The 27,577-nt window shown below is 47.4% G+C and overlaps 1 protein-coding gene across 2 annotated transcripts in view; it reads left to right on the top strand.

Moving 5' to 3' along the window:
- Positions 1-27,577, top strand: part of TAF7L (TATA-box binding protein associated factor 7 like) — a 467,210-nt gene that overhangs the window by 243,611 nt on the left and 196,022 nt on the right. For both annotated transcript variants that reach the window (XM_069613027.1, XM_069613026.1), the window contains one exon: positions 3,960-4,019. In XM_069613027.1, coding sequence (XP_069469128.1) covers positions 3,960-4,019 — 60 coding nt within the window. The remainder of the gene's footprint in view (positions 1-3,959; positions 4,020-27,577) is intronic.

Genomic DNA, 27,577 nt, shown 5'->3' with positions numbered 1-27,577 from the left:
TCTCCCTGGCTCTACGGTTTCCTGCAGCACTCTGATGAAATGCAACCAGCTTCGAGATGTGTGTCCAGGTAGCTTACTTGGGAGTTGATTGGTCCTACAAACTCAAAGGGAGAAGTCGTCCTTTGCAGGGCTTCTCTGTCAATGCAAATTTGATGATTCGGACCTGCAGCAGGGCTTCACCAGGCAAACCAATGGTCCAGGAGTTGCAGCAGCCGCCCTCTTCAAGCTCTTCTTCGGTTCCTTCGTCCAGTGGTTGACTCTGCCTTCCAAGCCAAGAGACTCACCTTTTTATTCAGTTCTCTCCCTTTCATTCCAGCCTAGCTGTCACTCACCGAGCAGGGTGGCTGTCCTTGCTAAACAGTCAGCCAGCTAATCATCACAGAGTGCATTTGGGTATCCTTGGAGACTTGGCACAGGCTTTCCCAAGGTTGAAATACCTTCTCTGGGATAAACTATTGTTTCCCAGATTAAGTAAAGTGAAATTGACTTTAGTAGTCTTTCCAAATTCCTAGACCCAGCACACACTATCTTACAATAGAGTGCTGGAGGAGTTACTTAGTAGCCCCTATGTCTAGAAACTCATGTAGCAGTCAAATGCTACCCTTTCCTCTCGAAATGGCTGATGGCAGTGGTTTTACAACGAACTACCATGATTTTTCCCGACCGCGAACACCGGTAGCGTTAAATCGCGGGAGCCATGTTTTTCAAGATGGCGTCTGAGCCTCCTTTGTTTAAACGGGACCCGGTCTTCTTTTTTCACCATTTCTTTTTGGAAAGGTCCTTCTAGAGTTTCTCTGCGTAGAAAACCAGGATTGGTCCCTTTGGTCCTATGCCTTTGGCGAGCTTCAGGACTGAAGACTGCCTCTGGCGCCCAAGTGTCTGGGGTGGGCAGGAAGTGAGGGAGGTGTCCGAAACTTCCTGTGCTTAGTTTCCTAGGAGACCCAAATCACACTCGGGTGTGATTGGCTGGCTAACTGTCTGGCAAGGACAGCCACCCTGCTGGGTGAGTGGCAACTAGGCTGGAATGAATGGGAGAAAACTGTTTAAAAGGCCAGTCTCTTGGCTTGGAAGGAAGTAGACCACTGGAACGAAAGATCTGAAGACGAGCTGGAAGAGGACGGCTGCTGCAACTCCTGGACCGTTGGTTTGCCCGGTGAAGCCCTGCTGCAGGTTCCAATCGCCAAGTTCACCTCAACAGAGGAGCGCTTGCAGGACGACTTCTCCCTTTTGAGTTCCTGGGACCAATCAACTCGTAAGCTACCTGGATACCATTCTCGGAGCTGGTTGTATTTTCCTCAGAGTGCTGCAGGAAAACGAATAGCCAGGGAGAAGGACACCAGTTTGTGTGCTTGACTACAGCTACCAGAATTGAGATTTGCCTTTGCCAGCTTTTTCGACCAGTCCCTGTGCAGTGCAGGAGTCCCCCAACGTCCTCCCTCTTGTCCCCATGACTGAGTCTCAGGAACAGCGAGATCTGCAGGAACAGAAGTCGCCAGCTGCTTCTTTTTCTTCATTTGAAAGGTACTGTAAAACTAGACGGAGAACTTACCTCTCATGGCGAAAGTGCTTGAAACTTTTGCAACTCGCAGGCCTAATCAGCTTGTGACCCAACATATGATTTTTCTTTTTACAAACTACTTCTGAGAACTTTGGCAAAGACTTTTCCGTTAACCTCCAGAACTGATTTATCCTATACAAGACTTTAGCCCATTGACTTTGGCCTAACCTATTGCATTGCATCAATGCCTCTGGTGAACTCTTTGCACTGTTTTAGAGTAACTGTAATATTAGTTCTATGAACTTATGCCTTTTTGCTACTACTTCAAAGTCTCTAAATGCTGTTTTGCTCCTCCTTCAAAGTCGTTTAAATGCCTCAGAATCTGATATTGTGAAGTACTGAAGGATATTTTTGTGGAATATAGATTGCCTCATTCTAGTGAATGTTTTATAACTGACTGTGAAATAAATTAATAAGTCTTTTACCAAGAAACCTTGAGTATAAGAGTCTCTTTGAATACTTGTAATTATAGACCTCTGTGTAACACCCTTACAGCTAACATTCCCTCTTGAGATAAGCCTGACTGCTCAGCAACGCTACCACAAAACTGTGTAGTACAGACTTATGCCAAAGGTTGGCTTTGCTTACACCTGTAGTCTTAGTTGTATGTAGAGGTCCGAAAGGGTACTGCATACAAACTCTGCCTAACAGGATGGAATTGGCACATTTCTGAGAATTCTCCCTAACAGTTGTCACAACAAGATGAAGACCTCAACAGATCAGGTGACCCACAGGACACGAAGAAGGCAGGTTACAGCGGGAGTCACCATGGTCAGGCGGCAATGTGTGATCCTCGTACAAACAGAGGAGTAGGCCGTTTGTTACCAGTTTAATGTGAAAGGGGGTAGTTTGTACGAGAAAGAATCATATGTTGGGTCACAAGCTGATTAGGTCTGCAAGTTGGGAAAGTTTCACGAACTTTCACTGTGAGAAGTAAGTTCTCTCAATCAGGTTGGAATAGTACCTTAATATGAAGAAAAAGATGCAGTTGAAGACTTTGGTTCCTGGCAATTCCTGCAGATCTCGCTGTTCCTGAGCCTCAGTCGTGGCGACAAGAGGGGACTCCTCCACTGCAGCCGTCCTCTTCCAGCTCGTCTTTGGTTCTTTCTTTCCAGTGGTCGACTGCCTTCCAAGTCACGAGACTCGCCTTTTAAACAGTTTTCTCCCATTCATTCTAGCCTAGCTGCCACTAGCCCAGCAGGGTGGCTGTCCTTGCCAGACAGTCAGCCAGCCAATCTCACCAGCGTGCATTTGGTTCTTCTAGGAGACTAAGCACAGGGAGTTTCGGGCACCTCCCTCCCTTTCTGCCCACACCAGACACTCGAGCGACAGAGGCGGTCTTCAGTCCTGAAGCCCACCAAAGGCGTATGAACAAAGGGACCAAACCTGGTTTGATGCGCAGAGACTTCTTATAATAAGTGTTCCACTATTCACCATATCTATATTGCCCAGTTGACTAAGTGATTTTTACTGAGAATCATTATACAACTCGAAGGGTCTACTGCCCTTGCATTACTGAATGTAATTTTAAAAAGTAACCATTGATTTTTACTCCCCAAGAATAGGCTTGACCTATACTGAATGTGTATGAAAAGGTTTTGACTTCCCTAGAACTACTGTTGGGTATTTCAAATAAGGTCTATATGTGGGTCTGTGTACTTTCAAGTATAGTGTTGTGTTTTCATACTGTGATTTCATATAATGTTTTAGTGCTTACTTACCTCTAGATTTATCTGGGCCTACCTGTATTTAAATAAATCATTTATTTCTACAATACAAAGTGTTTCAGTGTTTCTTTGGATCATTTGTATTACAATTTAATTTGTACTGATTCTACAGCACACTCTCCCTCTTAAGATAAGCCTGGCTGCTCTGTCTACGCTACAATATACTCGGGTGGTACAGGCTTATACTAAGAGTGGAGTCTTGTACTGCCTCAGTTGAATGGTTTTACTAAGCCCTTAGTTGGACTTCAGAAAAACTGTCCTAACAGATGTTTCCTCACCTCTGATCTACACAAGCAAATTGTCTTCCACCAACCACTCTACTTCTCGTTATTATGCTTTTGCCAACAATGGAATGTGCTCTGAGTAGACGTTTACTTATTTACATGCTACTTGTGGATCATACCTCTGGCACACCAGCTAGCGATCAAAGGGGTTGTGGGATGGGACTGAACATGTACATGTTCAGTCACTTCCAAGTGCTTTGCTATATGAATTCACCCAGTTAGAGTTCCTGGCTTGAGCATTTCTCTGCTCATTCATCTGTAATTTCAGTGGCTGTCAGGTTTGCCGAGTATATCCGTATGCCCATGAGTTGTCCTGTAAAGATTTTGTAAGCCTGGACTTTGTTTGATCTTTTTTAATGCTTCTTTCACAACATGATTTGTCTATTACAGTCACTCTACCGTTGAAGAATGTCCGAAAAAGACGGTTCAGGAAAACTGCCAAGAAAAAGGTAATTGGTGCTCCTGTTTATAAGCAGTGAATGCTTGCAGGTGAATGGCCAGGAAGAGCTAGAGGCTGAGGTCATTTGCATAGCATCGATCACTCATTATCGTCTTGTAAAACTTGGTAGCTGGGGTTCCAAACCATTTGCCATTTTCCTTTGTGGTTGGTGACGTTGCCCGTTAGGAAAGATTTTCCTTTTTCAACTTTCTATTCATAGTTTTCTATGGGACCCCATTCTTTTGGCTTTGTTTTTGATAATTTCCTGACTTTTTGAAGGGAAGTAAAGCCTTCAGCTTCACTTCCCTTGCCTTTTGCTCATTGTTATGGGGAAATTGAACAGTCCTTCCGACTGTCAGTACTGAGAAACTTTGTTTTTCTTTTGAATGCCTGTATTTTTACCAATTACACACCGCACCTTAAAGTGCAGTGCAACAGGGATACTTTGTATCTCCCTAACTTTTTATCATTAGGAATCTTGGTTACTTTTATGTGTGTCTAAAGCCAAGCTGGTGACAGCAGTTACATTTGTACAGCTTTTACTTCATTTTTATTGTGCGCTGTGATGAATCTAGTGACATCATTAAAACCCAGGTGTGGGCCTCCTCATGTGGCCAGGGAAAGGCAGCCCTTACCCAATCCTGACCCTAGGGGTGGTATTATGTGCGAGTATCACATGGGAGGAGACTCATATCAAGTGAAATTGGTGAACTCTTTACCTCCTGATTCCCCTATTCTTCCTACGGCATTGATGGCTTATTGTAAAATAGAACAAACTAATGTTGCTGATGTACAATCCACTATGGACTTCAGTACTCATAATGCTTAGGGTACTGGGACGAGGAAGAAGGGCACGGAGTAAGTGAGGATTACAAGTGCTCTTAAATAGGCAGTCTAGTTGTTAGCCAAGGCACTTGAGGGGGACATGTTAGCTCAGGAGTGAGTTAACCTGAGGCAAGTAGACATGGAAGGAGAATATGAGGCAGAGGCTGCCCGAGGTGCTGGGTTTGCTGTAGACGGAAGACAAGGCAGAATGCCAGCTGATGCCAACTCGAGGAGGGAAGGCGGGCAGCAGTGCAGAGTAGGCGCAGCGCGAAGCAGCGTGTGAAGGAGCACAACTGAGGGGGCGACGTGCTCCCACCTCAGCGTATGGCGTTTCGATGTGCGACCAGCTTTGGAAGAATTGGCGCTGTCCGAGCTCTAAGGAAAAGCTACACAGTCCACCGAAGGTACGCAGGCATTGGAGACAGCGCGGGCAGGAGGCAGGATGTCCACCGCAGCCCCTGACTGTGTAGAGTATACGCCGCAGAAGACCGGTGAGTCGGCTGGAGGCTGATATTGACCCCGGGACACTCCGAAAAGGAAAGTTGTTAACAAATTGTAATTTTGAATACCGAACAAGTAAACCATCAATTAAGAGGCGGCAAGGGCGTAATTCTCCTTGTCCAGCATCGGATCTGGCATGGATTCACATGCTCATGAATATTCCCTGTCGTCATGCTGGGAATCCTTGGTAAAAGAAAAAAGTTTTACCTTACTTTATAAACTGTCTTTCTTCTAAAAACCAATCCCTGAGCCCTGGGTCATACTGCCCCCAGCCAATGACTGCCCTCTCCCTAAGCCCCTCTAGCAGCCATCTACCGATTATTATATATTTTTTTTTTTAACTGCACGTTCAAGTGTTGGGAGTCCTCACGTTTTGCTCTTCGAGCTTTCTGTTTTTCTGCACTTTTTCGATAGGAAAACTGTTTTGTTCAATCGAGCTTGTGTGCTCCATCACTTATTCATCTGATTAACGGGGGCCCGTTTTTCAGATTTTTCAACGCCCCTCAAGGGTTTAAATCGTTGAGTGTTTCTTCTTGGAGGCTCCTAGAAGACCATCAGGCCTACACCACGCCGGATCATGTCAGAGGAGAAGGACGGTGCTTCCCTCTTCAAGCTCTGCACCAGCGGCGGCTTGCAGAATGTTTTCATAGACCAGCATTCCCAGTGCCTGTATTGTCTACACCTGACGCACAAGGAGGAAGTTTGTGAGATTTGCTGTGGCTTCTCCAAATGCACGATGAAGGACCGGCACTTCTGTCTGGCAATGTGGCTCAATGCCACAACCTCTACCCTGGTTGGACCACAGCGACAGGCCTCGTCAGGATCCAGCCAACCGGAGCGGGCTTCTAAGTCCTTTGAGGGCGCTGCTCCTGTGGGGGCCCAAGACCAGACCATGCCAAGCACAGCGAGTCCGCTTCCGTCGGGGTCGCCGCGCAAGCACAGAATTATCAGACATGTGCTAATTCTCTCCACCTTGGAGACCCCCAGCAACTTTGCTGGATTTTGAGGATTTGATGTTTTTTTAAAACCTGTAGAGAGTAAGACCTTTTTTCCCACAATCTCATGTATTTTAATGTGATTTTTGAACTGTTTCTTTTGGTTATGGAGTCTGACAAACCCCATAGGCATCATCTTTTACATTGTCACACAGCACCTTCAGTGCAGTGACACAGGGAAGTCTTTCAGAGTTCCCAAAGCTTTAAATACCTTCTCTGGGATAAACTACTGTTTCTCAGAGCAGTAAAGTGAAATTGACTTTACTTACATTTGTAATTTTCTACACCCAGCACACACTACTTTAAAATGGGGTGCTGGAGGGGTTACTTAGCATCCCCTTTGTCAAGCTTCTCATGTAACATTTTTATGTTACCCTTCCCTCGATGAATGGCTAGTGGCAGTGGTTTACTTTTTAACTACCTTGGTGTGCATTTACCGCAGGCTGCATTCTCAGCTGCAGTAAAGCAACCAAGGGTGCAATTTTTCTCAAAATGCCCCTGGTTGTCTTTTTTCGCCATTTCTTTGTGGACAGGTCCTTCTTGAGATTTACTCTGCGCGCCAAACCAGGTTTGGTCCCTTTGTCCGCTTTGCCTTTGGCGGGATTCACGAGTGAAGCCTGCCTCTGGCTCCAGGGTGTCTGGTGGGTGCAGGAAGTGAGGGAGGTGCCCGAAGCTCCCTGTGCTTAGTCTCCTAGGAGACCCAAATGCACTCTCTAGGGGTTGGTCGGCTGACTGTCCGGCAAGGACAGCCACCTTGCTCGGTGACTGACTGGAATGAAAGGGAGAGAATTGAATAAAAGGCGATGCTTTTGGAAGGCAGAGTCGACCACTGGACAAAGGAACCGAAGAACTACTACTTGAAGAGGACGCCTACTGCAACTCCTGAATCAATAATTTGCCCGGTGAAGCCCTGCTGCTGTGCTGAAACTCCAAATGCGTATCGACGGAGAAGTCCCTGCAAGGATGACTTCTCCCCTTGAGTTGGTGGGACCAATCAACTCCAAAGTAAGCCACCTGGACATTCTCTCGGAGCTGGTTGCCTTTCCACAGAGTTGCTGCTGGAAACCGAATAGCCAGGGAGAGGAACACCAGATTGTGTGCGTTGCAAGTTGGCCAAGAGCTCCAGGAAGATCCTCTGGACTCCCAGGAAGCAGGACTGACGGAGCCTGAGCCCCCTCAACAGAGTGCGGGACCCCAGAAGCAAGGAAAGTCCATCTCAATAGCCATAAACCGCAGTGTTGCTTTTTGCGGTAGTTGCGAGGAGCTGAAACAGCGGAGTGCCACTTGTTGGAAAGATTGCCAGTTGTGAGCGATGACCATCCCATTGCAGGAGTCCCCAGAAGTCCTCCTTCTTGTCCCCACGACTGAGGCTCAGGAACAGTGAGATCTGCAGAGCTGCACAGGAACAGAAGTCATCTGCTGCACTTCAATAGAAAGCTACTGTAAAGTCTGAGAGAATTTACCTATCATTGTAGATTTGCTTGCATCTTCTACTACTCACAAGCCTAAACAGCTTGTGGCCCTACATTGATTCTTCGTTTCTTCAAAGACTTCTAAAACATTGTGCAAAGACTTTTGTACTTAAATTACCAGAAGTGCTTCAGCCCATATAAGACGTTTGCCCATTGACTTTTGCCTAACCTGTTAAAACTAAATAACTCTGCTTAGAGGATCTAAAAGTATTTGCCTGCTTAAGAATATTTGTGATCTCTTGTTTGCTCTAATAACCTTTTCCTTTAACCAATTTCTGAAAGTATTCTAAATGCAACAGTAAGATATTAATGTCCCAGCACCCTAGCTATTGAAGTCACCGAGGGTGTAGGTTGTGACTGTCGGCCATCCCAAAAGGGTCTTTACTGATTTAAGAATATTAAGAGTGTGTGTTTTGAAATGTGTTTGAGTGTTACTTTTATATTGCCCCCTTCTGAATACGGCTTACTCTAACTGACTGATAAATAATTGTTTATTCAAGAAACCTTGTGTGCGTTTATTTGAATACCTGTCAGTGTGAATCTCTGTAACTCCCCTACAGCTCACATTGACCCCTGTTGAGATAAGCCTGGCTGCTCAGCCACATTACCAACCTGTGTAGAACAGACTTCTACCAAAGGTTGGGGTCCTATTGCCAGGAGGTCAAGGTTATTGTAGTGCACCGAAAGGGTACTGCATACGATCTTGCCTTACAGCAGTTCCTGCGACGGTCAGAGCGTGCTCATCGTCTCCATCCGCCTCGATCTCCAGCCATCGCTCCAGTTCTTCGTCGACTAGAAAGTCGGCTACCCTGGGGAAGCTGCGGGAGAAGGCCAAGATGTCCTCTTGATCGAGATGCTTGCAGCTGCCCTCTCCGCTCAGGCCCCGGTGGCGCCCAGAGTAGCTCTTCCTCCCAGACGGGAGGCTTCGGCCAGGCCAGCGGAGAAGACTGCGGAAAAGGAGGATGCTGAACCTCATCCCACGGTCGGCCCCCAGAAAGGGGGGTGTGGAGGTGCTACAGGGCACAGACTTTTCATCATCCAATGAGGAAGAAGTTACTTGTGTCCACACCATCCCTGAGGATATGGGTGACAATGATGACGGTGAGAATATCTGAGTCGTCTGCCGGAGGCGACGACAAAGACGACTCGGCAGAGGACAATGACACAGGCGCTGGGCCCAGCATTCCTGTCCCCCAAGCACCCTTCAGAGATATGTCGCAGGACAGTCTATCGAATCTCCACACTCTTGTATCAGTATCAGAGATTCAGAAGGGGATGCCGATGGCACCGCCAGCAACTCCACCGGCGGGGACCCCCTTGTTACCGGGGCCACCCGTGTCAAAGACGAGGAGGCACCCTACGCCTCTGCTCCAGCCGTTGCTGCCTTCACCCCCTAGGGAGACTGGACGGACACAGCGACTACGGACACCAGCGACGACATTGGACTCTCTGCCACACAAGGGCATCTTCTCCAGACGAAGTGGGATCTTTCCATTCCAGGATTGCCTGCGCATCAGAACTTTTTCAGCTCACCCCGGAGGAGAAGAAAGAAAAGGGTTTCCTGTACCAAAACCGGGAGGTCGAAGAGGAAGACCATTCTGTCGATTCCACTCCTGGACAACATATGGGATGAGGGACTGGCGCTCCTGATGAACCCCTCCTTGGCACCAGCTAAAAGAGATCAGCTTAAGAAGTAGTATCGGGTTCCTGAGTCGGCACCCAAGTGTCTACGTTCACAGCCTTCACCAAATTCTGTGGTTTCGGCTGCAGCAAGGAAGAAGTTGCCCAACCCATCGTCATCTGTTCCTCCGGACACCGAGGGGAAGAAGCTGGATGCCATGGGATGGAAGGTTATTTACTCTGCTGCGACGACCGTCAAGGCGGCCAACGCCTTAGTGATCCTGGCCAGGTACGTTCAGGATCTTTGGTACAATATGGCCCGATCCTGTATTTCCTCCTCTTGGACAAGCGGATGGAGGCAATGGAGATCCTTCAGGAAGGTGAGGTGGTGTCGGACCACGCCATTACCGTGGCCCTGGACATTGCAAACACCGGGTTCTGCCAGATGGGGAACAGAGTTTGCCTTAGTCGTCGTGGCTGGCTGATGGCCACCAACTTCAAACAAGAGGTAAAGACAAGGGTCCTGGACATGCCGTTCGGGTACAACCTGTATGGCAAGGCAGTTGACGATTCTCATCAAGACAGAATCAGAGACGGCCCGTGGCCTGGGCACGCTGCAGCAGCACCGTCCGTCCTTTCGCCCCCTCAGGAAGAAAGTCGGGGATGTCTTCGTAGAGTTTCGGCAGTGGATCAGCCTCTTACCGCCAGCCCTCCTGTTCCACGACCCAGGAAGCCTACAGGAGTCGTTGCAAGGCCTTCGGAGGTGGCCGTCGTCATCGCCATCAAGGCTCCCAGGGTGGCGCGCCGGGCCCCTGTTAGGCAAAGTTTGTATGCAGTACCCTCTGGGACCACTACACACAACTCTGACTACAGGTATAGGAAACCCAACCTTTGGTATAAGCTTGTACTACACATTTTTGGTAGCGTGTTGAGCAGCCAGGCTTATCTCAAGAGGGGTCAATGTGAGCTGTAGTGGAGTTAAACAGAGATTCACAGTTACAAGTATTCAAATAAACTCTTACACTCAAGGTTTCTTGCATAAACAATTATTTATCAGTCAGTTAGAATAAGCCTTCTTCAGAAGGGAGCAACATAATAGTAACAAACAAATTCACTTCAATACTGTACACTCTTAGTTTCTAAATCAGTAAATACCCTATTTGGATGGCCCACAGACACAACCTACACCCACAGGTGACTTCAATAGCTAGGGTGCTGGGGACATTAATATCTTACTGTTGGCATTTAGAATACTCTTAGAAGTTGGCAAAAGGCAAAGGTTATTAGAACAACAAGAGACAACCTATATTCTCAAGCAGGCAAATACTTTTGGATCCCTCAAGAAGAGTCCTACGATTCAATAGGCTACGCCAAAGTCATTGGGCAAAAGTCTTGTATAAAATGAAGCACTTTTGGTAAGTAAATGGAAAAGTCGTTGCACAAGTTCTTAGGAGTCTTTGATGAAAAGAAGAATCAAATGAAAGGCCACAAGCTGATTAGACTTGAGTTGTAGAAGTTGCAAGCACTCTACAGTAAGAGGTAAGTTCTCTCAGACTTTTTAAAGTACCTTAGAAATGAAGAAAAGATGCAGCTGATGACTCCTGTCCCTGTGCAGCTCTGCAGATCTCACTGTCCCTGGGCCTCAGTCGTGGGGACAAGAGGGAGGACGTCGGGGGACTCCTGCAATGCACTGGGATGGTCAAAACTTGCAACAGGCAAACTTCACTTTCAGTGGCTGTTCAGTGTTTCGGCTCCTTGCGTCTACTGAAAATAGCAACACCGCGGTTCCTTGCTGTCCAGATAGACTTTTCTTGCTTCTAGGGTCACGCACTCTGTTGAAGGGGGGCTCAGACTCGGTCAGTCCTGGTTCGTGGGAGTCCGGAGGATCTTCCTGAAGCTCTAGGCCAGTTTAAAAGCAACTCCCACAATCTGGTGGTCCTCTCCCTGGTTATACGGTTTCCAGCAGCAACTCTATGGAAATTCGACCAGCTCCGAGATGGATGTCCAGGTGGCTTACTTTGGAGTTGATTGGTCCCACCAACTCTAGGGGAGAAGTCGTCCATGCAGGGGCTTCTCTGTCGATGCGAACTTGGCATTTTCGGCACTGCAGCAGGGCTTCACTGAGCAAACCAACGGTCCAGGAGTTGCAGTAGGCGTCCTCTTCAAGTTGTTCTTCGGTTCCTTCGTCCAGTGGTCGACTCTGCCTTCCAAGCCAAAAGACTAGCCTTTTATTCAGTTCTCTCACATTCATTCCATCTAGCTGTCAGTTACCCAGCAGGGTGACTGTCCTTGCCGGACAGTCAGCCGGCCAATCACCACTGAGTGCATTTGGGTCTCCTAGGAGACTAAGCTCTGGGAGTTTTGGGCACCTCCCTCACTTCCTACCTACCCCAGACACCCTGGAGCCAGAGGCGGGCTTCACTCGTGAGTCCTGCCAAAGGCAAAATGAACAAAGAGACCAAACCTGGTTTGGTGCGCAGAGTAAATCTCAAGAATGACCTTTCCACAAAGAAATGGCGAAAAAAGACCAGGCCAATTTGACAAACATGGCACCCATTGGTACTTTACTGTAGCTGCGAAATGCACACCATGGTAGTTAAAATGAAACCACTTCCACCAGCCATTCAGTGAGAAAAGGGTAACATAAAACTGTTACATGAGAAGCTAGACAAAGGGGATTCTAGGTAACCCCTCCAGCAAACTATTGTAAGATAGGGTGTGCTGGGTCTAGAAAGTTAGTGGTAAGTAAAGTCAATTTCACTTTACTGCTCCTGGAAACCGGAGTTTATCCAAGAGAAGGTATTTAAACTTTGGGGAAATCTGAAAGACTTCCCTGTACCACTGCACTGAAGGTGCTGTGTGACACAATGTAAAAGATGCCGCCTATGGAGTTTGTCAGACTCCACAAACAAAATAAATCATAAAAAATACATGTGAGAGTGGGAAAAAGGGTCAAACTCTCTTCAGGTTAAAGAAATCAAGTTGCTGGGGATCTTTAAGGTGGAGGGAATTGGCACATTTCTGAGAATTCTCCCCAACGGCCCCAAGCAGGACTGAACCGGCCGAGACGTTGGGCCCCCCACCCTCCTAGCCCCCCACCCCTGCACCCTGGTGGGAGGGTGGCTGGCAAACTTCGCCAGCGTGTGGGAAAACATCTCCACCGATCGATGGGTGCTGGACGTTCTTGCCCATGGACACGTCCTGGAGTTTCAACGGAAGTGTTGGAGAATACCACTGGTGGCCCTGCAGGAACAACCCATCCCTCAGCTGCTGCTGGAAGTTCAGGTCATGTTGAGAAAAGGGGCAATATAGCTGGTTCTGAAGCGGGTCCAGAGTTTACTCAAGATATTTTCTGGTAAGAAATAAGACCGGGGGCTGAAGGCCCATCCTTGATCTACGACGACTCAAGAAGTTCGTCAAGTCTCAGAATAGTCCCGTTGCAGCACGTGCTTGGCCAAGTGGAGGAGGGAGACTTTCTGTTGTCGTTGGATCTGGAGGACTCTTCCACGCCCCCTTTCACGTAAAGCATTGCAAGTTCCTGCGCTTTGTCGTACAGGGGAAGAACTACCAGTTCAAGACTCTCCCCTCCGGACTGAAGTCACCACCCAGAGTCTTTACAAAGTGTATGGCTCTGCTGGCTGCCCATCTACGGCTGCAGGATATTCATGTGTAACCTTACCCCGACGGCTGGCTCATCCGGGCCAAGTCGAAGGACATCGCTGTCGATCACACAGGGAGGTTCCTCAGCCTGCTGACAGAGCTGGGGTTCTCTGTGAACTATGCAAAATCCTGGTTGGCTCCATCGAAAGAACGCGCTGTTCCTGGGATCCAGGCTGAACACGGTTTCCTGCCTAGCGGCTCCATTGGAGGAGCAGATAGCGATTATTTTGGCCAAGTTGCAACGGCTGTTGGCACTGAATATCGCCACAGTGAGGACCATCAAGTCGCTACTCGGCATGATGTTGTTGTGCATCTGCCTGGTCTGACTCTGCAGGTTGCGGATGAGACCGCTCCAGGAGTTCCTGGACGCCTGTTGGATCCAAGTGTACAGAAGTTTCAAAGACAGGATCACTCTCGACAAGGAGTTCCGTCGGGCAATAAAATGGTGGGGCGTTCGCTCCAACATTGCCAGGGGCATGGACTTCCTGAGTCCTCCATACCAGGAGATGGTCACGACGGACACTTCCCTGAAAGGATGGGGAGCACACACCGGATGTCTCCACACCAGAGGCCTGTGGCTACCGGAGAAGGTGCTACACATCAACCTACTGGAACTACGGGTTGTGTTTTGGGCCCTCAAGTCATTTCTTCCATCCATCAAGGGCAAAGTGGTGAGGATCTTCACGGGCAACACCACCACAATGTTTTACATCCGGAAGCAGGGGGGCACCAGATCCAGGGCGCTCTCCAGAGAGGCGCAGGAGTTGTGGCACTGGGCCGTCGCCAAGGGGATGGACCTCATTCCGTTCCACCTAGCAGGACTCAAAAACACTGTTGCTGACTCCCTCAGCAGGGAGCTGCACACTTGCACGAGTGGGAGCTCCGCCAGGATCAAGTGGACAACCTCTTTATCAGGTGGGGTAGTCCCCAGATCGATTTGTTTACGACGGCAAAGTACACCAAGTGCTGGAGGTTCACCAGTAGGTTTCCCCAGCCGGGGAGCATGGGGGACGTGTTCTCCTTCCCTTAGGAAGACCTGTTCTTTGATGCATTCCCCCCCGCCCCCTCCGTTGCTGCTGCTACTACGAGCCATCAACCAATTTAGACGGTACCGGTCCAGGATGATTCTCGTTGCAGCAGCATGTCTGCGTCCCCGCCGGTCAAGCTGCCAGTGGTTGCAGATCTTCTTGCCAGGGAAGGAGGCGCAATCCTGCACCACGACCCCAGATCGCTGAACCTGCGGGTCTGGCTCCTGCAGCATTAGAGTTTGGTGGTTATGAGCTGCCTGCGGACTGCACGGAAGTCCTCGCCAAAGCGTCGTCCACGCTGAAGTGCTACGTACACAAATGAAAGCTTTTTGTGACTTGGTGTCAGTTGTAGAAGATTAACCCACTGAGGACCAGACCCCCCTTCACCCCCAAGTCTTGCCGTACCTGTTACTGTTGGTTAAATCTGGGCTGGCTCACGCCTCCTTCAAAGTGCATCTGTCAGCGATTTCCTGCTACACCAGATCTCTGGGATGGTATTCTATTTGGTCACAAGGTCTAGTGAAGGAGTTCATCAAAGGACTGCTACACCCGTTCCCACCGGTAAAGGCGCCTGCCCCGGCGTGGGAACTCAACGTGGTGCTGACTAGGCTCGGGGAGGGGGGGCCCCTCATACGAGCCGATGCAGTAGGCTCCCCTTCAGTTCCTGTCTTCGAAGACAGCTTTCCTCGTGGCCATCACCTATGCCAGGAGGCTAGGGGAAACTCAGGCCCTGTCCTGTAAGCAACCTTACTTGACTTTTCACGAGACAAGGGTGGTGCTGCGGACGCACCGATCCTTCATGCCCAAGGATTCGTCGGAATTTCATCTCAACAAACTTTGCACTTGGTGGATGTGGCTCGAGCGCTGAAGTTTTATGTGGCCCCCACAAAGATTTTCCTGAAGACTTCTCAGCTTTTTGTGAACTTTGGTCCTGTGAACCATGAGAAGGCCCTGTCCAAGGCTTCCATTTCCAGTTGGCTCTCCGGCTGCATCACCCATTGTGACTGGTTGGTAAACCGGCCGTCGAGTGCCCATTCTACCAGAGAGATCGCTGCTATGACGGCGTTCCTGTCTAGTGTGCCCCTGCTGGACATCCGCAGGACTGCTACATGGAGGTCCACGCACACCTTCATGAAATTCTACTGCGTCGTCAGGTATTCCAGAGAGGAGTCCAGAGTCGGCCAGGTAGTGCTACGCAACCTGTTCGCTTGAAGGTGAGCCAAGTTAGGAGGTAAGAGTAATTGCTTCTGTTGAACCTTGCCACCTCCCGTGGTTGCGTATGTATGTACCGCTATGTATTCTGTATTTATGAGGATGTGAATCCATGCCACTCCATGCTGGAGGAGGAACAAGTTACTTATCTGTAACTGTTGTTCTCCAGCATGGGTCTGGCATGGATTCACATGCGAACCCTTCTCCTGCCCCTCTGCGGCTCTTCTTGGTCATACTGCCACTTTACGTGCATGGCTGCCAGAGGAGGGGCTTGGGGAGAGGGCAGTCATTGGCTGGGGGCAGTATGACCCAAAGCTCAGTGATTAGTTTATAAACTGTCTTTCTCCTAAAAACCGAAGTGAAACCGTTTTTTCTTTTACCAAGGATTCCCAGCCTGGCGACTGGGAATATTAATGAGCTTTGTTAGGGAGAATTCTCAGAAATGTGCTAATTCCCTTCACCTTAGAGACCCCCAGCAACTTTGCTGGATTTTGAGGACTTGATTTTTTTTACCTGGAAAGAGTGTGAGCCTTTTTTTCCCCCCACTCTTTTATGTGTTTTACATTTGTGTTCTCTGATTATGGAGTTTTAAATAACTCCATAGGCATAATATTTTCAGTGCAGTGACCGAGGGATGTCTTTTAGACTTCCCAAAGATTTAAATACCTTCTCTGGGATAAACTACTGTTTCCCAGAGAATGTAAAGTGAAATTGACTTTACTAGTCTTTTCCAAATTCATAGACCAGCACATACCATCTTACAATGGAGTGCTGGAGGGGTTACATAGTATCCCCTGTGGCTAAACACTCATGTAGCAGTCAAATGCTACCCTTTCCTATTGAAAAGGCTGGTGGCAGTGGTTTTACAACAAACTACCATGATTTTTCGAGACCGCGAACACCGGTAGCTAAAAATCAGAGCCATGTTTTTCAAAATGGTACTTTAAGCCCCTTTGTTTAAACGGGACCCGGCCTTCTTTTATCTCCATTTCTTTTTGGAAAGGTCCTTCTAGTGTTTCTCTGCGCGCCAAACCAGGTTTGGTCCCTTTGTTCGTGTGACTTTGGCGGGCTTCAAGACTGAAGTCCACCCTTGGTGTCTGAGTGTCGGGGGTGTGCAGGAAGTGAGGGAGGTGCCTGTAACTCCCAGTGCTTAGTCTCCTAGGAGACCCAAATGCACTCTGGCGTGATTGGTTGGCTGACTGTCCGGCAAGGACAGCCACCCTGCTGGGTGAGTGACAGCTAGGCTGGAATGAAAGGGAGAAAACTGTTTAAAAGGCGAGTCTTGTAGACTGGAAGGCAGAATCGACCACTGGAACGAAAGAACCAAAGACCAGCTGGAAGAGAACGGCTGCTGCAACCACCGGACCGTTGCTTTGCCCGGTGAAGCCCTGCTGCAGGTCCGAATTGCCAAACTCCATTCGACAGAGAAGCTCCTTCAGGGACGGCTTCTTCCTTTGAGATGGTGGGACCAATCAACTCAGACACCTGGATACCATTCTCAAGGCTGGTTAGGTTTAACCAGGGAGAGGGACACCAGTTTGTGTTCTTGAATATACAGCTACTGGAACTGAAGTGACTCCATTTTGTTTGCTTTCTTCACGATCACGTGCAGTACAGGAGTCCCCCGACGTCCTCCCTCTTGTCCACATGACTGAGGCTCAGGAACAGTGAGATCTGCAGGAACTGCCAGGAACCAGGACTTCAGCAACATTTGTTTTCTTCATACAAAGGTACTGTGCCAACCCGAGTGAGAGAACGCCACTCTTGCGGAGAAAGTTTGTGAAACTTTCCCAACTTGCAGGCCTAATCAGCTTGTGACCCCACAATTGATTCTTTTTCGCCTAAACTACTTCTGAGAACTTTTGCAAAGACTTTACCGTTTCATACCAGCACTGCTCTTTCCTATTCAGAACACTAGCCCATTGACTTTGGCCTGACCTGTTGACTTGAATTTAACTATTCTGGTGAACTAAAACTATTTGCACTACCTAGAAAGTATATATAATCTATTCTACTTACTTTTGTCCTTTTTGCTCACTGCTAAGTAACTGAACTGCCATGTGGCTCCTTTTTCAGGGGAGCTCAAACAGTCTGAACAACTTAGTTTTGTATTGAAGTGTAATGATCTATAATATGAAGTTGTCTTCTTCTAGTGACATTTTTTATGAATGATTGTGTAAATAAATTAGTAAGTGTTTTACCAAGAAATCTTGAGTATTAGTTTCTACTTGAGCCACTGTGATTGAAAGTCATCTGTGTAACTACATGTACTGCTCACATTCACTCTTGAGATCAGCCTGGCTGCTCAGCTCGCTACCAACAAACTGTGTGGTACAGACTTGTACCAAAAGCTGGTCTTGCTTACACCTGTATTCCTAATTGTGTGTGGTGGTCCTAGAGGGTACGGCATGCAATTTTGCCCAACAAGCATGTGAATCGATGCCAGGCCCATGCTGGAGAACAGTTACAGGTAAATAACTTGTTCCTTACGTGGGGAAAACTTACAACCCACATTGCCAACAGCCAAAAGGCTACCAAGGAGTAGAAAAGAAGCAATCTGAGAAAAGGTCTCCTATTTTAAGTTTCCAGTTTGGGCAAAACTGGAACCCCCATTTCCAAGAGTCAAGAGACTATAAGAAGAGGAAGCCATTGTTCACTCCCCCTCCCAAGATAATACTGGTGTGGGGAATCTTGGAACAAGCATTGCTACTGAAAGTGATTGTAGTTGTAGGGGCTTTCATCCTGGCAGGTGAGTAAGTACACTAGGGAAGGGACCATAGTAGTTTGTCCTGGAATGCATGTGTACCGGGGAAGAAGATTATTTGGTGAAGAGTTTGTGTGGCAGAAAAGTGTTGTGGAAAGATCTAATTAACTCTATCCGCCTTTTGACAATCTGGGCCTCATCAAAAGTCAGTGTTGTGCTACTGTGACAAGTGTTTCATTTGAAGAAAGTGCAATATGCTGATAATGGTTTGGCATCCTAAACCGAACAATCATTTTGGTTTATGAACTTGTGTTTCCGGAGCGAGACAGTTTCTTTACAAAGCAGAAGGACGTAGTAGAATGAAAAGACGTTTTATGCTACAGTGTACAGAACTTTGTTGAATAAGAAATTTGCTCAAGATATTCCTGAAATTGTCCCGGGGAAGGGAGTCCATCGCTGGTCACAAAGAGTACTTTCCAAGACTTTTAAATTTAAACTGGTATATTGCTTTGAGTTGACAAACACTAAATCTTCCTTGTAGAAGTTTGTTGCGTTAGTGTGGTGGTCAGAGACTTTTTGGACACTAGGTCATTTTTCTTTAGATTTATTTTGCTAGGTAAGGGACATCCTTTTTAGGTTGGGGAAAGACAGGCGTTTACCCCCCCATCTCCATTTTATTTAATAAAATGGCAAATTGTAAGAAAGCTGTACCTTTGTGTCGCTCCCTCATTTCTGACTCCTCACAACACACTCCCGTTTACCGCATCTTGCTACTAAATGTAACTAGTGCCCTAAAAGGGCCATACCACAAGAGTTTTGCCTTTTTTATTTGGCCATGTTGTAGCTTGGCTTTCTTCGCGCCCTCCCAGGTTAGGAAATCCCATACAAGGTCATGCACGTGCCTGGGAAAGCAGTCTGCACATTGAAGTGAGTCCCAAAGAAGTAGGGTCTCAGCTTCTGAAGGGCCCACACAAGCTCTCTGTCCTTAAGTTGGTTACTAATAAAACATACATATCGGATGTTACCTGCCTTTATAATTTAATTGTGAAAGGGCAGCACCTACCCCAGTGTCTGAGGCATCCGTCTGCAAAATAAAAGGTATCTGGTAATCAGGTACCCTGAGAACAGGGGCCTGACAAAGGGAATCCCTAAGGCCTTGGAAGGCCGTCTCACAATCCCCAATCCAAGTGACTTTATTTGGTTTCTTGGGAGTTGTGAGGGCAGTCAGAGGGGCAGCTATGATTCCATAGTCTGCCATGAAGTTTCTGTAATACCCAATGAGGCCTAGAAAAACAAAACCCTCATCTGGGTTTGGGATGTGGGAGTTGCAGAGTCTTGTACAGCCTGAACTCTGCTGGGAAGAGGGTGAAACTGGGCCCCATCAGTATCATGCCCAAGGTAGCTCACTGAACACTGCCCAATCTGGCACTTGGTAGCCTTTATGGTCAGGTGGGCCTGCTGAAGAGCCTGCAACACAATCCCAAGGTGTCTTCCCAATTAGAGCTGAAAACTGCTATATCGTCCAGATATGCCATGCAGAATTCATTTAACCCATGCAGGACATGATTGATCAACACTTGAAAACTGGCAGGTGTGTTCTTTAAGCCAACAGATATTACCCAGAACTAGTACCCTTCTCGGATGTTAAGAATGCTGTCCGTGATATTTCCCAATACCCTGCAGTAACGTCAAAGGTACTTGGGTACTTGCCAGCAACTAGCTTGTCCATCATCAACTCATCAGTTTGTGGAAGAGGAGGTGCATCCGTCTTGGGGACAGCATTCAGAGCTCTGTAGCCTGCACAGAATCTCAAATCAGAAGTCCCTGCTTTTGGTACCAGAACCACCGGACTGAACTAAGGATTACTGGACGGCTCCATGACCCCTAGATCCAACATTTAATTGACCGCAGACTTTGTGGGATCTGACTTTGTCTGACATCCTGTGTCTCCTACTTTTGGCAGGCACACTGTCTCCAGTGTCAATGGGCCTCATTACGAGGACGGCGGTAAGCTGCCAATGCAACCTGTGGGTTGCCGCTGCCCCTGTAACAACAAATCCGCCACCTGATATCCCGGTGCCACAGGACATTACAAGTCCCGGTGGCCTGAGATATTAGGCGGCGGAATCAGGAAGTCCCCATTCCCGTGGAGTCCTATATGACTCCACGGCAATGGGTTCACTTTCCATGACAACTGTTTTTTTTTTGCGGGCACACAGGACCAGGAAAGCAGAGTTGTAGTCTGGCAGTCCGGAAAGGGTGCCGATACGTTGCTACCAGCAATCTTTTTTCTGGACCGGCTGACTCGTAATGAGGCCCAATGTCCTGCACTAAGGTGTGAAGTCTGGAGTGAATGAAAAGAAGGGGGAAAACTGCCTAAGCAAAGTCTTCACCTCACCTTGCTCTGGTCAGTTGAGGGCGACAATGTGACACCTTCATTGGAGCCATCAGAAGGGCAACCATGGAACAGGGCAGGGAGAGCTTCAAATTCATCTTCCCTCTCTTAAGCCAGAAGTAGGGCTCCCATTTCAACTTTAGAGATGAATGCCTTCAACCTATTCACATGGAACACTTTGGGAGTCTGTCCAGGTCTTCTTGGGCCCACCAAATAGTTAGCCTTGCCCAGTCTTTCGACAATGCGGTAAGGAACTGACCATGTGTCCTGTAAATCTCTAGACCTTCTATGATTCATGATCAGAATTTGTTGGCTTGGGGAAAAATGCCTAAGTGAAGCTTTCTGGTCATACCAATGTTTGTCCAGTCTTCCACTTGTCATTGATTTGCGCCTTCAGTAAGGCCATCCTCTTTCTCAAGCCTAACACATTGATAGTGACAGGAGGGGTGGGCATCGCCCATCCTTCCTTGACTATGCCAAAGGGTCCCCCGATAGGGTGACCAAACAGAAATATGGTATGCAGATGGACATTTGACACCCCACATTCCTTCCACGTGGCTCTCATATACTTGGACATGAAGTTGCTGCCTCTGTTAGACACAACTTCTTTAGGTAAACCAACCCTAATAAATCTGCCCAGCAATGCTCTTGCAAATGACCTGGCAAACAGTCTTCAGTGGGATGGCCTTAGGGTATCTTGTGGCATGATCAATGACCACAAGGATAAAACTACTGCCAGTGGATGTAGGATGGTCAAGGGCGCCAATGGTGTCAATCCCCAGCCTCTCAAATGGTTGGAGCCTGGATCTTTGCACCACTTTTGCCAGAAAATTGCCAAGTAGCACAACTCCTGCAATGGCTTTCTACCTGTACCCCCATTTTAGGCCTGTAGAATTGCATGCTTAACCTCTCCTTAGTCTTCTTGATGACCTGCAGGGGGACCTCATGCACCAGTTGCAGGAGGAAGAGTCTCACCTGAAGGTGAACCACCAACCTTTTATGGTCTCCTTCAGAGGACTCTATGGGCTCACTGTACAGGAGCCCTGCTTGCCAGGAGCTTCATCCTTCAACTGGGAGCAGGCCTCTTGCCCTTAGGCCTTCAAGTGATGGACACTCATATTGACTCTTACAAAACTCTTCTCTTGACGGACCCCCTTCTGCAAATAAACTCTGCGGTTCAGAGTGATCATGCGGATTGAGTATTTCAGATGGCTTCCTTCTCATGTTTAGGGACTTGACAAACTTCCTCCAGCATCCTTATAGGCAAGTTAGGGGAATATTTTCTATCCCTCTTCTCAATTTATTTTCTGCTTTTAGCCTTTGGTTTCCCCTTTGGCTGGGCCAGAGCTTTGGACGAGGCAGCCTTGTTATGATGCCTAGTGCGTGGATGTTCTGCTGTGTCCCCCACAAGACTAAAGTCTCTGAGGTCATTCCCTAACCAAACTTTTCCAGGGACTGCCTGTGTACACCAACTGGTATCCTGACTACCCCACCATTTAGTTAGTGACATGCATAACTGGAAACTTGAGGGGGGCACCTCGTAGGGAGAATTCACATAAATGTGCTAATTCCCTTCACCTTGGAGACCCCCGGCAACTTTTTTACCTGGAGAGAGTGTGAGTCTTTTTTCCTCACTCTCTCATATATTTTGATGTGTGTTTTACTCGTGTTCTTTGATTGTGGGGTTTTAGACAACTCCATAGGCATCATCTTTTCATGTGTCATACAGTACCCTCAGTGCAGGGATGCAGGGAAGCCTTTCAGGCAGTCCCAAGTTTTAAATACCTTCTCTGCGATAAACTACTGTTTCCTAGAGAAAGTAAAGTGAAATTGACTTTACTAGTCTTTCCAAATTCCTAGACCCACCACACACTATCTTACAATAGAGTGCTGGAGGGGTTACTTTGTATCCCCTATGTCTAGAAACTCATTTAGCAGTCAAATGCTACCCTTTCCTCTGGAAAGGCTGGTGGCAGTGGTTTTACAACAAACTACCATGATTTTTCCAGCCCGCAAATACCGGTAGCATTGAATCGCGTGAGCCATGTTTTTCAAGATGGCGTCTGAGCCTCCTTTGTTTTAACGGGGTCTTGGCCGGGACTGAAGACCGCCTCTGCCGCCCAAGTGTCTGGGGCAAGAAATGAGGGAGGTGCCCGAAACTCCCTGTGCTTAGTCTCCTAGAAGACCCAAATACACTCTGGCTTGATTGGCTTGCTGACTGACTGACGAGGACAGCCACCCTGCTGGGTACTCACCCAGCAGGGTGGCTACCCAGCTAGGCTGGAATGAAAGGGAGAAAACTATTTAAAAGGCAAGTCACTTGGCTTGGAAGGCAGAATCAACCACTGGAACGAAAGAACCGAAGACGAGCTGGAAGAGGAAGGCTGCTGCAACTCCTGGACCGTTGGTTTGCCCGGTGAAGCCCTGCTGCAGGTCTGAATCGCAAAGTTCATCTCGACAGAGAAGCCCTTCAAGGACAACTTCTCCCTTTTGAGTTGGTGGGACCAATCAACTCGTAAACCACCTGGATAACATTCTGGGAGCTGGTTGTATTTTCCTCAGAGTGCTGCAGGAAACCGAATAGCTAGGGAGGAGGACACCAGTTTGTGTGCTTGACTACAGCTACCGGAATTAAAGATTTTCCTTTGCCAGCTTTTTTGACCAATCCCCGTGCAGTGCAGGTATGTAAACCTTAGGAAAGCCTGAAAAAGTTTCCCTGTGCCACTGTACTGAGAGTGCTGTGTGACACAAATGAAAAGATGATGCCTGTGGAGTTGTTTAGACTCCATAACCAAAGAAAATAAACACAGAAAACAAACAATTAAAAAGTTCAAAGTCTAGCAAAAGAGCTGGAGGGATCTAAGTTGGGAGGAATTGGCACATTTATGAGAATCCTTCCTAACACTCTCTAGGGTTCCCCTCTCTTCCCACCCTTTAAGTGTGTACACGTCAGGCCTTCCACCAGTTTGGGAGCTTGCATTTTGGTTGTAGTGTTGAGTTGGATCTTAACTGACCATTACTGTTTTTGTATACATACCCTATGCTTTACTGTTTGTTTAACCAAAGTGCTTAGTTTGACCTAATTGATACTGTTTGTGTGGCCTTATAATAAAGGGTAATTTTTAACAGGATGAAAAGTAGGAATAACAGTGTCTGCCCTTGAAGTGCAAAATATTATAGCCTCACTCAAACCTTCTGTCAAGGTGATACATGTCCAGCATCCGTCATAAAGGAAGAGCAAGAGAAATTGCCCCCTTTGTTACAAAGCTAATCAATGCCTCCTTTCAGTAGCTGCACTGTCCCCACTAACCTAAAACATTCTTGGGTTCTCCCACTCCTAAGGAAACCATCTCTGGGCCCCAATATCCCCACCAATTTTAGGCCCATTACTACATTCCCTTTTTTACTAAAGATCGATAAAGCTGCCTACAATCAAATTCAATCAGATCTGGAAACTAATAAACTTCTTGGACTCAGTCAATCTGGCTTCAGACCCCAGCATGGCACTGAAACAGCCTGGATTGATCTGAAGATTCAGATTGATGATCTGAAAGACAAAGGAAAATCTGCACTCTTGCTCCTGTTGGATTTGTCAGCCGCCTTCGAACTGGTCGATCACAAGGTGCTTTGTGATCACCTATCCTCAGCGGCCCATTTCTCAGCAGAAGCAACAGCTTGGATCGAATCCTTCCTTAGTAATAGATCCATGAAAGTCTTCTCAGCATCAGCAGCTGCAGATCCCATCCCCATACATTGCGGAGTCCCACAGGGATCCTGCGTATCACCTACCATGTATAATGCGTTCACCAAATCAGTGTTTGATCTGGACGATCTGGGTGTCACCTATACCAACGATGCAGATGACACCCAGATCCTCATACTTCTGACAGGTGATTACGACATAGACTTAGCTCTCATCAACAAAATCTATCTCGTCACTCAGGCATGGATGGCCACACATGGCCTATGCCTGAATGATGAGAAGACTGAGCTACTCCTCCTTGCCACACCTGTTAATCAGAAAAATATGAGCAATCAATACCTATCCTTCAACATTGATGGGAACGACATTAAGGTGGTTAAAGAGGTAAAAACTTTGTTTTTACCCTGAATCCTTTAAATCTGCGCAAACAGGTCAGTGCTACAGCTTCAGCTACAGCGTATACCTGCAAGCTCATTCATGCACGCAAACCCTTTATTTCCACTATACACTTCATCACGTTGGCCAGAGCATTAGCACTGTCTAAAATGGACTATTGCAATGCTCTATACCTATGTGCCAGTAAATACATTACCAACAAACTACAGATCCTGCAGAACAATGCACTTAACTTAGATCCGCCTTAGGCATCTCCAGAAGCTAACACATTTCTGGGATCAGAAGAGAACTGGCTCTCAATCACTGAGAGAATACATACAAAAACAGCTTGCCTAACCTACAAATGCCTCAATAATTCAGCCCCCCCACCTTATCAAAAGATTCTCCAAAAATAACTCCACCAGACAAACCAGATCTACAAACTCAGGCTGTCTAAAAGTTCCCAGGTACACATTTATAAAAGCTCGGCGCAGCAGCTTCCCTGTAATGGCTGCTCAACTATGGAACTCGCTTCCTACCTCCTTAAGAGCTGACCAGTCTTTCTACAAATTCAGGAAAGAAACCAAACTTTGGCTCGTCTCCAGAGAGACACCTGAGTAGGCAGCTTCACTAGGTTCCCTCACTGCAACCCCACCCTTGTATCCACACCCGGCACCGGAAAATTACTGACTAACTATGTTGATTCTCAGTAACTCTGTATTGTATATTATTGTATACTATTGCAATTTCCTCTTGAGTAAATCTTTCATCATTGTAATTTTCACCTGCTAGATTATTAGTTATTACTGCCTATTTTTGTACATTATTGTATATGCCCCTTATGTAATTTGATAGGTATGTGTAAATTCAATATTTTTTTTAACTCTTACTACTCTACAGTCACCTGTGTAACCAAGAAACTGCATATCCTTGTAATTTGTGGCCAGTTACCCTCCTCCATCCCCCCCCCCAATTGGGAGCGAGCATATTATAAATAATAAACAAACTGTACTTTACTGCTACCATTAGAGAGTCTGGTCTTTCCTTTGGATCTATGTGATTATTGCGACGGACGAAAATGGCTACTTTATTTTTAACCCTTTATACCACATATATATGCAGGGGGAGACCCCCCTCAGCACCCCCCATATTAATATTATACTCTAAAACCCCCCACATATATAGGTGGTGCAAGGGGGGGGGGGTTACAAAAAAAAGCCGCAATTTTGGGCCTTCGCAATTCCTAGGTCGACATTTTAGTACGATTACCTTTCCTTCTAGTTGGAAACCCTGTTCTACCTTTAAGTTAAATGGTTCCACAGCCCTCACCAAACACTAGCACAGGCTAGTGGCAGCGAACAGTGTGTTCCATTTTTTTTCTTGTGAACTACCATTCACCATTCTCTTTACCATAGCAATGCCATTTTGGGTACCATATTATAAAAATTGCTGTCCCTCATAGTACAAGCCCTGTCCTTTGTGCCATCTAGCTTTTTGCTTGTCTTTCTGCCTCCTGAGTATGAAAACTCCCAAATAAGGTAATACACGTTCGCGGAATCCAGCAGTGGTGTTCTAATCAGTGCTTTGTATGCCTGCCTGGAACTGGTTAGAACTGGGAGAGAGAATGTACGACACCAATCCATGTTCCAGCCAAGGGATATCTGTATTTAGGAAGGTATCACACACCTGGCTGTCCATTATTAGCCACTGATGTTTCGGATAATGCAGTGACCAGTTCATCAGGTCCCTTACTCTCTATGAACTGGTGGGCCTAACCAGTCTCCTGTCCTGTCCTACACTGCTGGCCTGTCGTGAGTCGACTTCGGAGGTGTTCTTAAATCATCTGCCAACTCACTGGGCCTGCAGAGTTCTAAGAGTTGACCTTCATTGTGGGAGTTGCATTGGCCCTCTTTTAAGTTTGTTTGACCTATCCAGCTGGTTAATCTTTGGAGTCATGCCTTCTTGGGAAGATCAGAACTGCTGCCAGAAGAATCAAACATGAAGCCAAAACAGGACTGCTGCACCCTCGACCCATGCACCACCTGTACACTGACGAAAGGCATAAGTAGTTGGCTCTGCAACAACCTACTGACCTGGGGCCATTTTCATGAATGCGTTTGTGTGTTTGTGGGCCTAGTGTACTTGGGTGTCGTCCTCACTCCTGTATTTAAAGGGCTTATAGTCCAATCTCGGTAACTGCTTGTACCAGACTGTGGATGGAGGAGTTCTGGTTGGGAATTCCTTCCTGCAGACCCCCATTTTCCTGGTGCTATTGTGGTTGGTATTGGTATGGAGATTGTTCAAGTGTCCTGCAGTAAGGGCTATTGATATTTTATTTCTATCGCGCTCATACACAAGTGTTTCAGAGCGCGACAAGGTAAGGGAAGGGGAACAGGGAAGAACAAAAACAACTATCTTACTAGGCCCAGTGACGTTGAGAATGCGCAAGTGCAGCGTAGAGGGGGAGGGGGAGAAGTGCATGGAAGGGTGAACAAAAGGAGAGTGCGGAGCGAGGAGGAAAAAAATAATAAAATAATAAATAAAAAGGCAACAAACAATGGGAGTGCAGCCAGCAAGTGGCAAGTGCTGGGTTTATGGCAGCAGGCCGGGCTACGTCTGAAAGTGCAGGAAGAAAAGAGGAGGGCTGTATGGGTACAGATACAGACCCCAGTGCAAGGGGTGGCCTGGTGGCAGTGCGTGAGGGTGCCAAGATGAGCAGGTACCTGGGCCCGGAGGACAGAGGGTGGCCAGGTGCATGGTGCCGAGGGAGAGTAGAATCAGCAGGGGAGAGGAGAGAAGAAGGCAGAAGCAAAGAGGAATGTTTTGAGGTGCTTCCTGAACCGGAGATGGTTCTCCTCAGGTTTTAGAGTGGCAGGGAGGCTGTTCCAGAGGGAGGCCCCAGCCAAAGACTGAGATCTACTCCCAGCTCGTTTCTTTGAGAAACGACTGACCCTGAAGGAATTGGAGATAGAGGAGCGGTGTGATCGAGATGGGAGGTATTTGCAGAGGGAATAGCTGAAGGTATGTTGGACCCAGGCTCAGAATAAACAAACTGCAGGGGTTACCACCAAAGTAGACC

The sequence above is a fragment of the Ambystoma mexicanum genome, chromosome 5p (assembly GCF_040938575.1).
Source record: "Ambystoma mexicanum isolate Mex_15411 chromosome 5p, UKY_AmexF1_1, whole genome shotgun sequence".
Lineage (NCBI taxonomy): Eukaryota > Metazoa > Chordata > Amphibia > Caudata > Ambystomatidae > Ambystoma > Ambystoma mexicanum.
The sequence above is the reverse complement of the archived record's forward strand: the minus strand, read 5'-3'. Positions and strand labels throughout refer to the sequence as shown.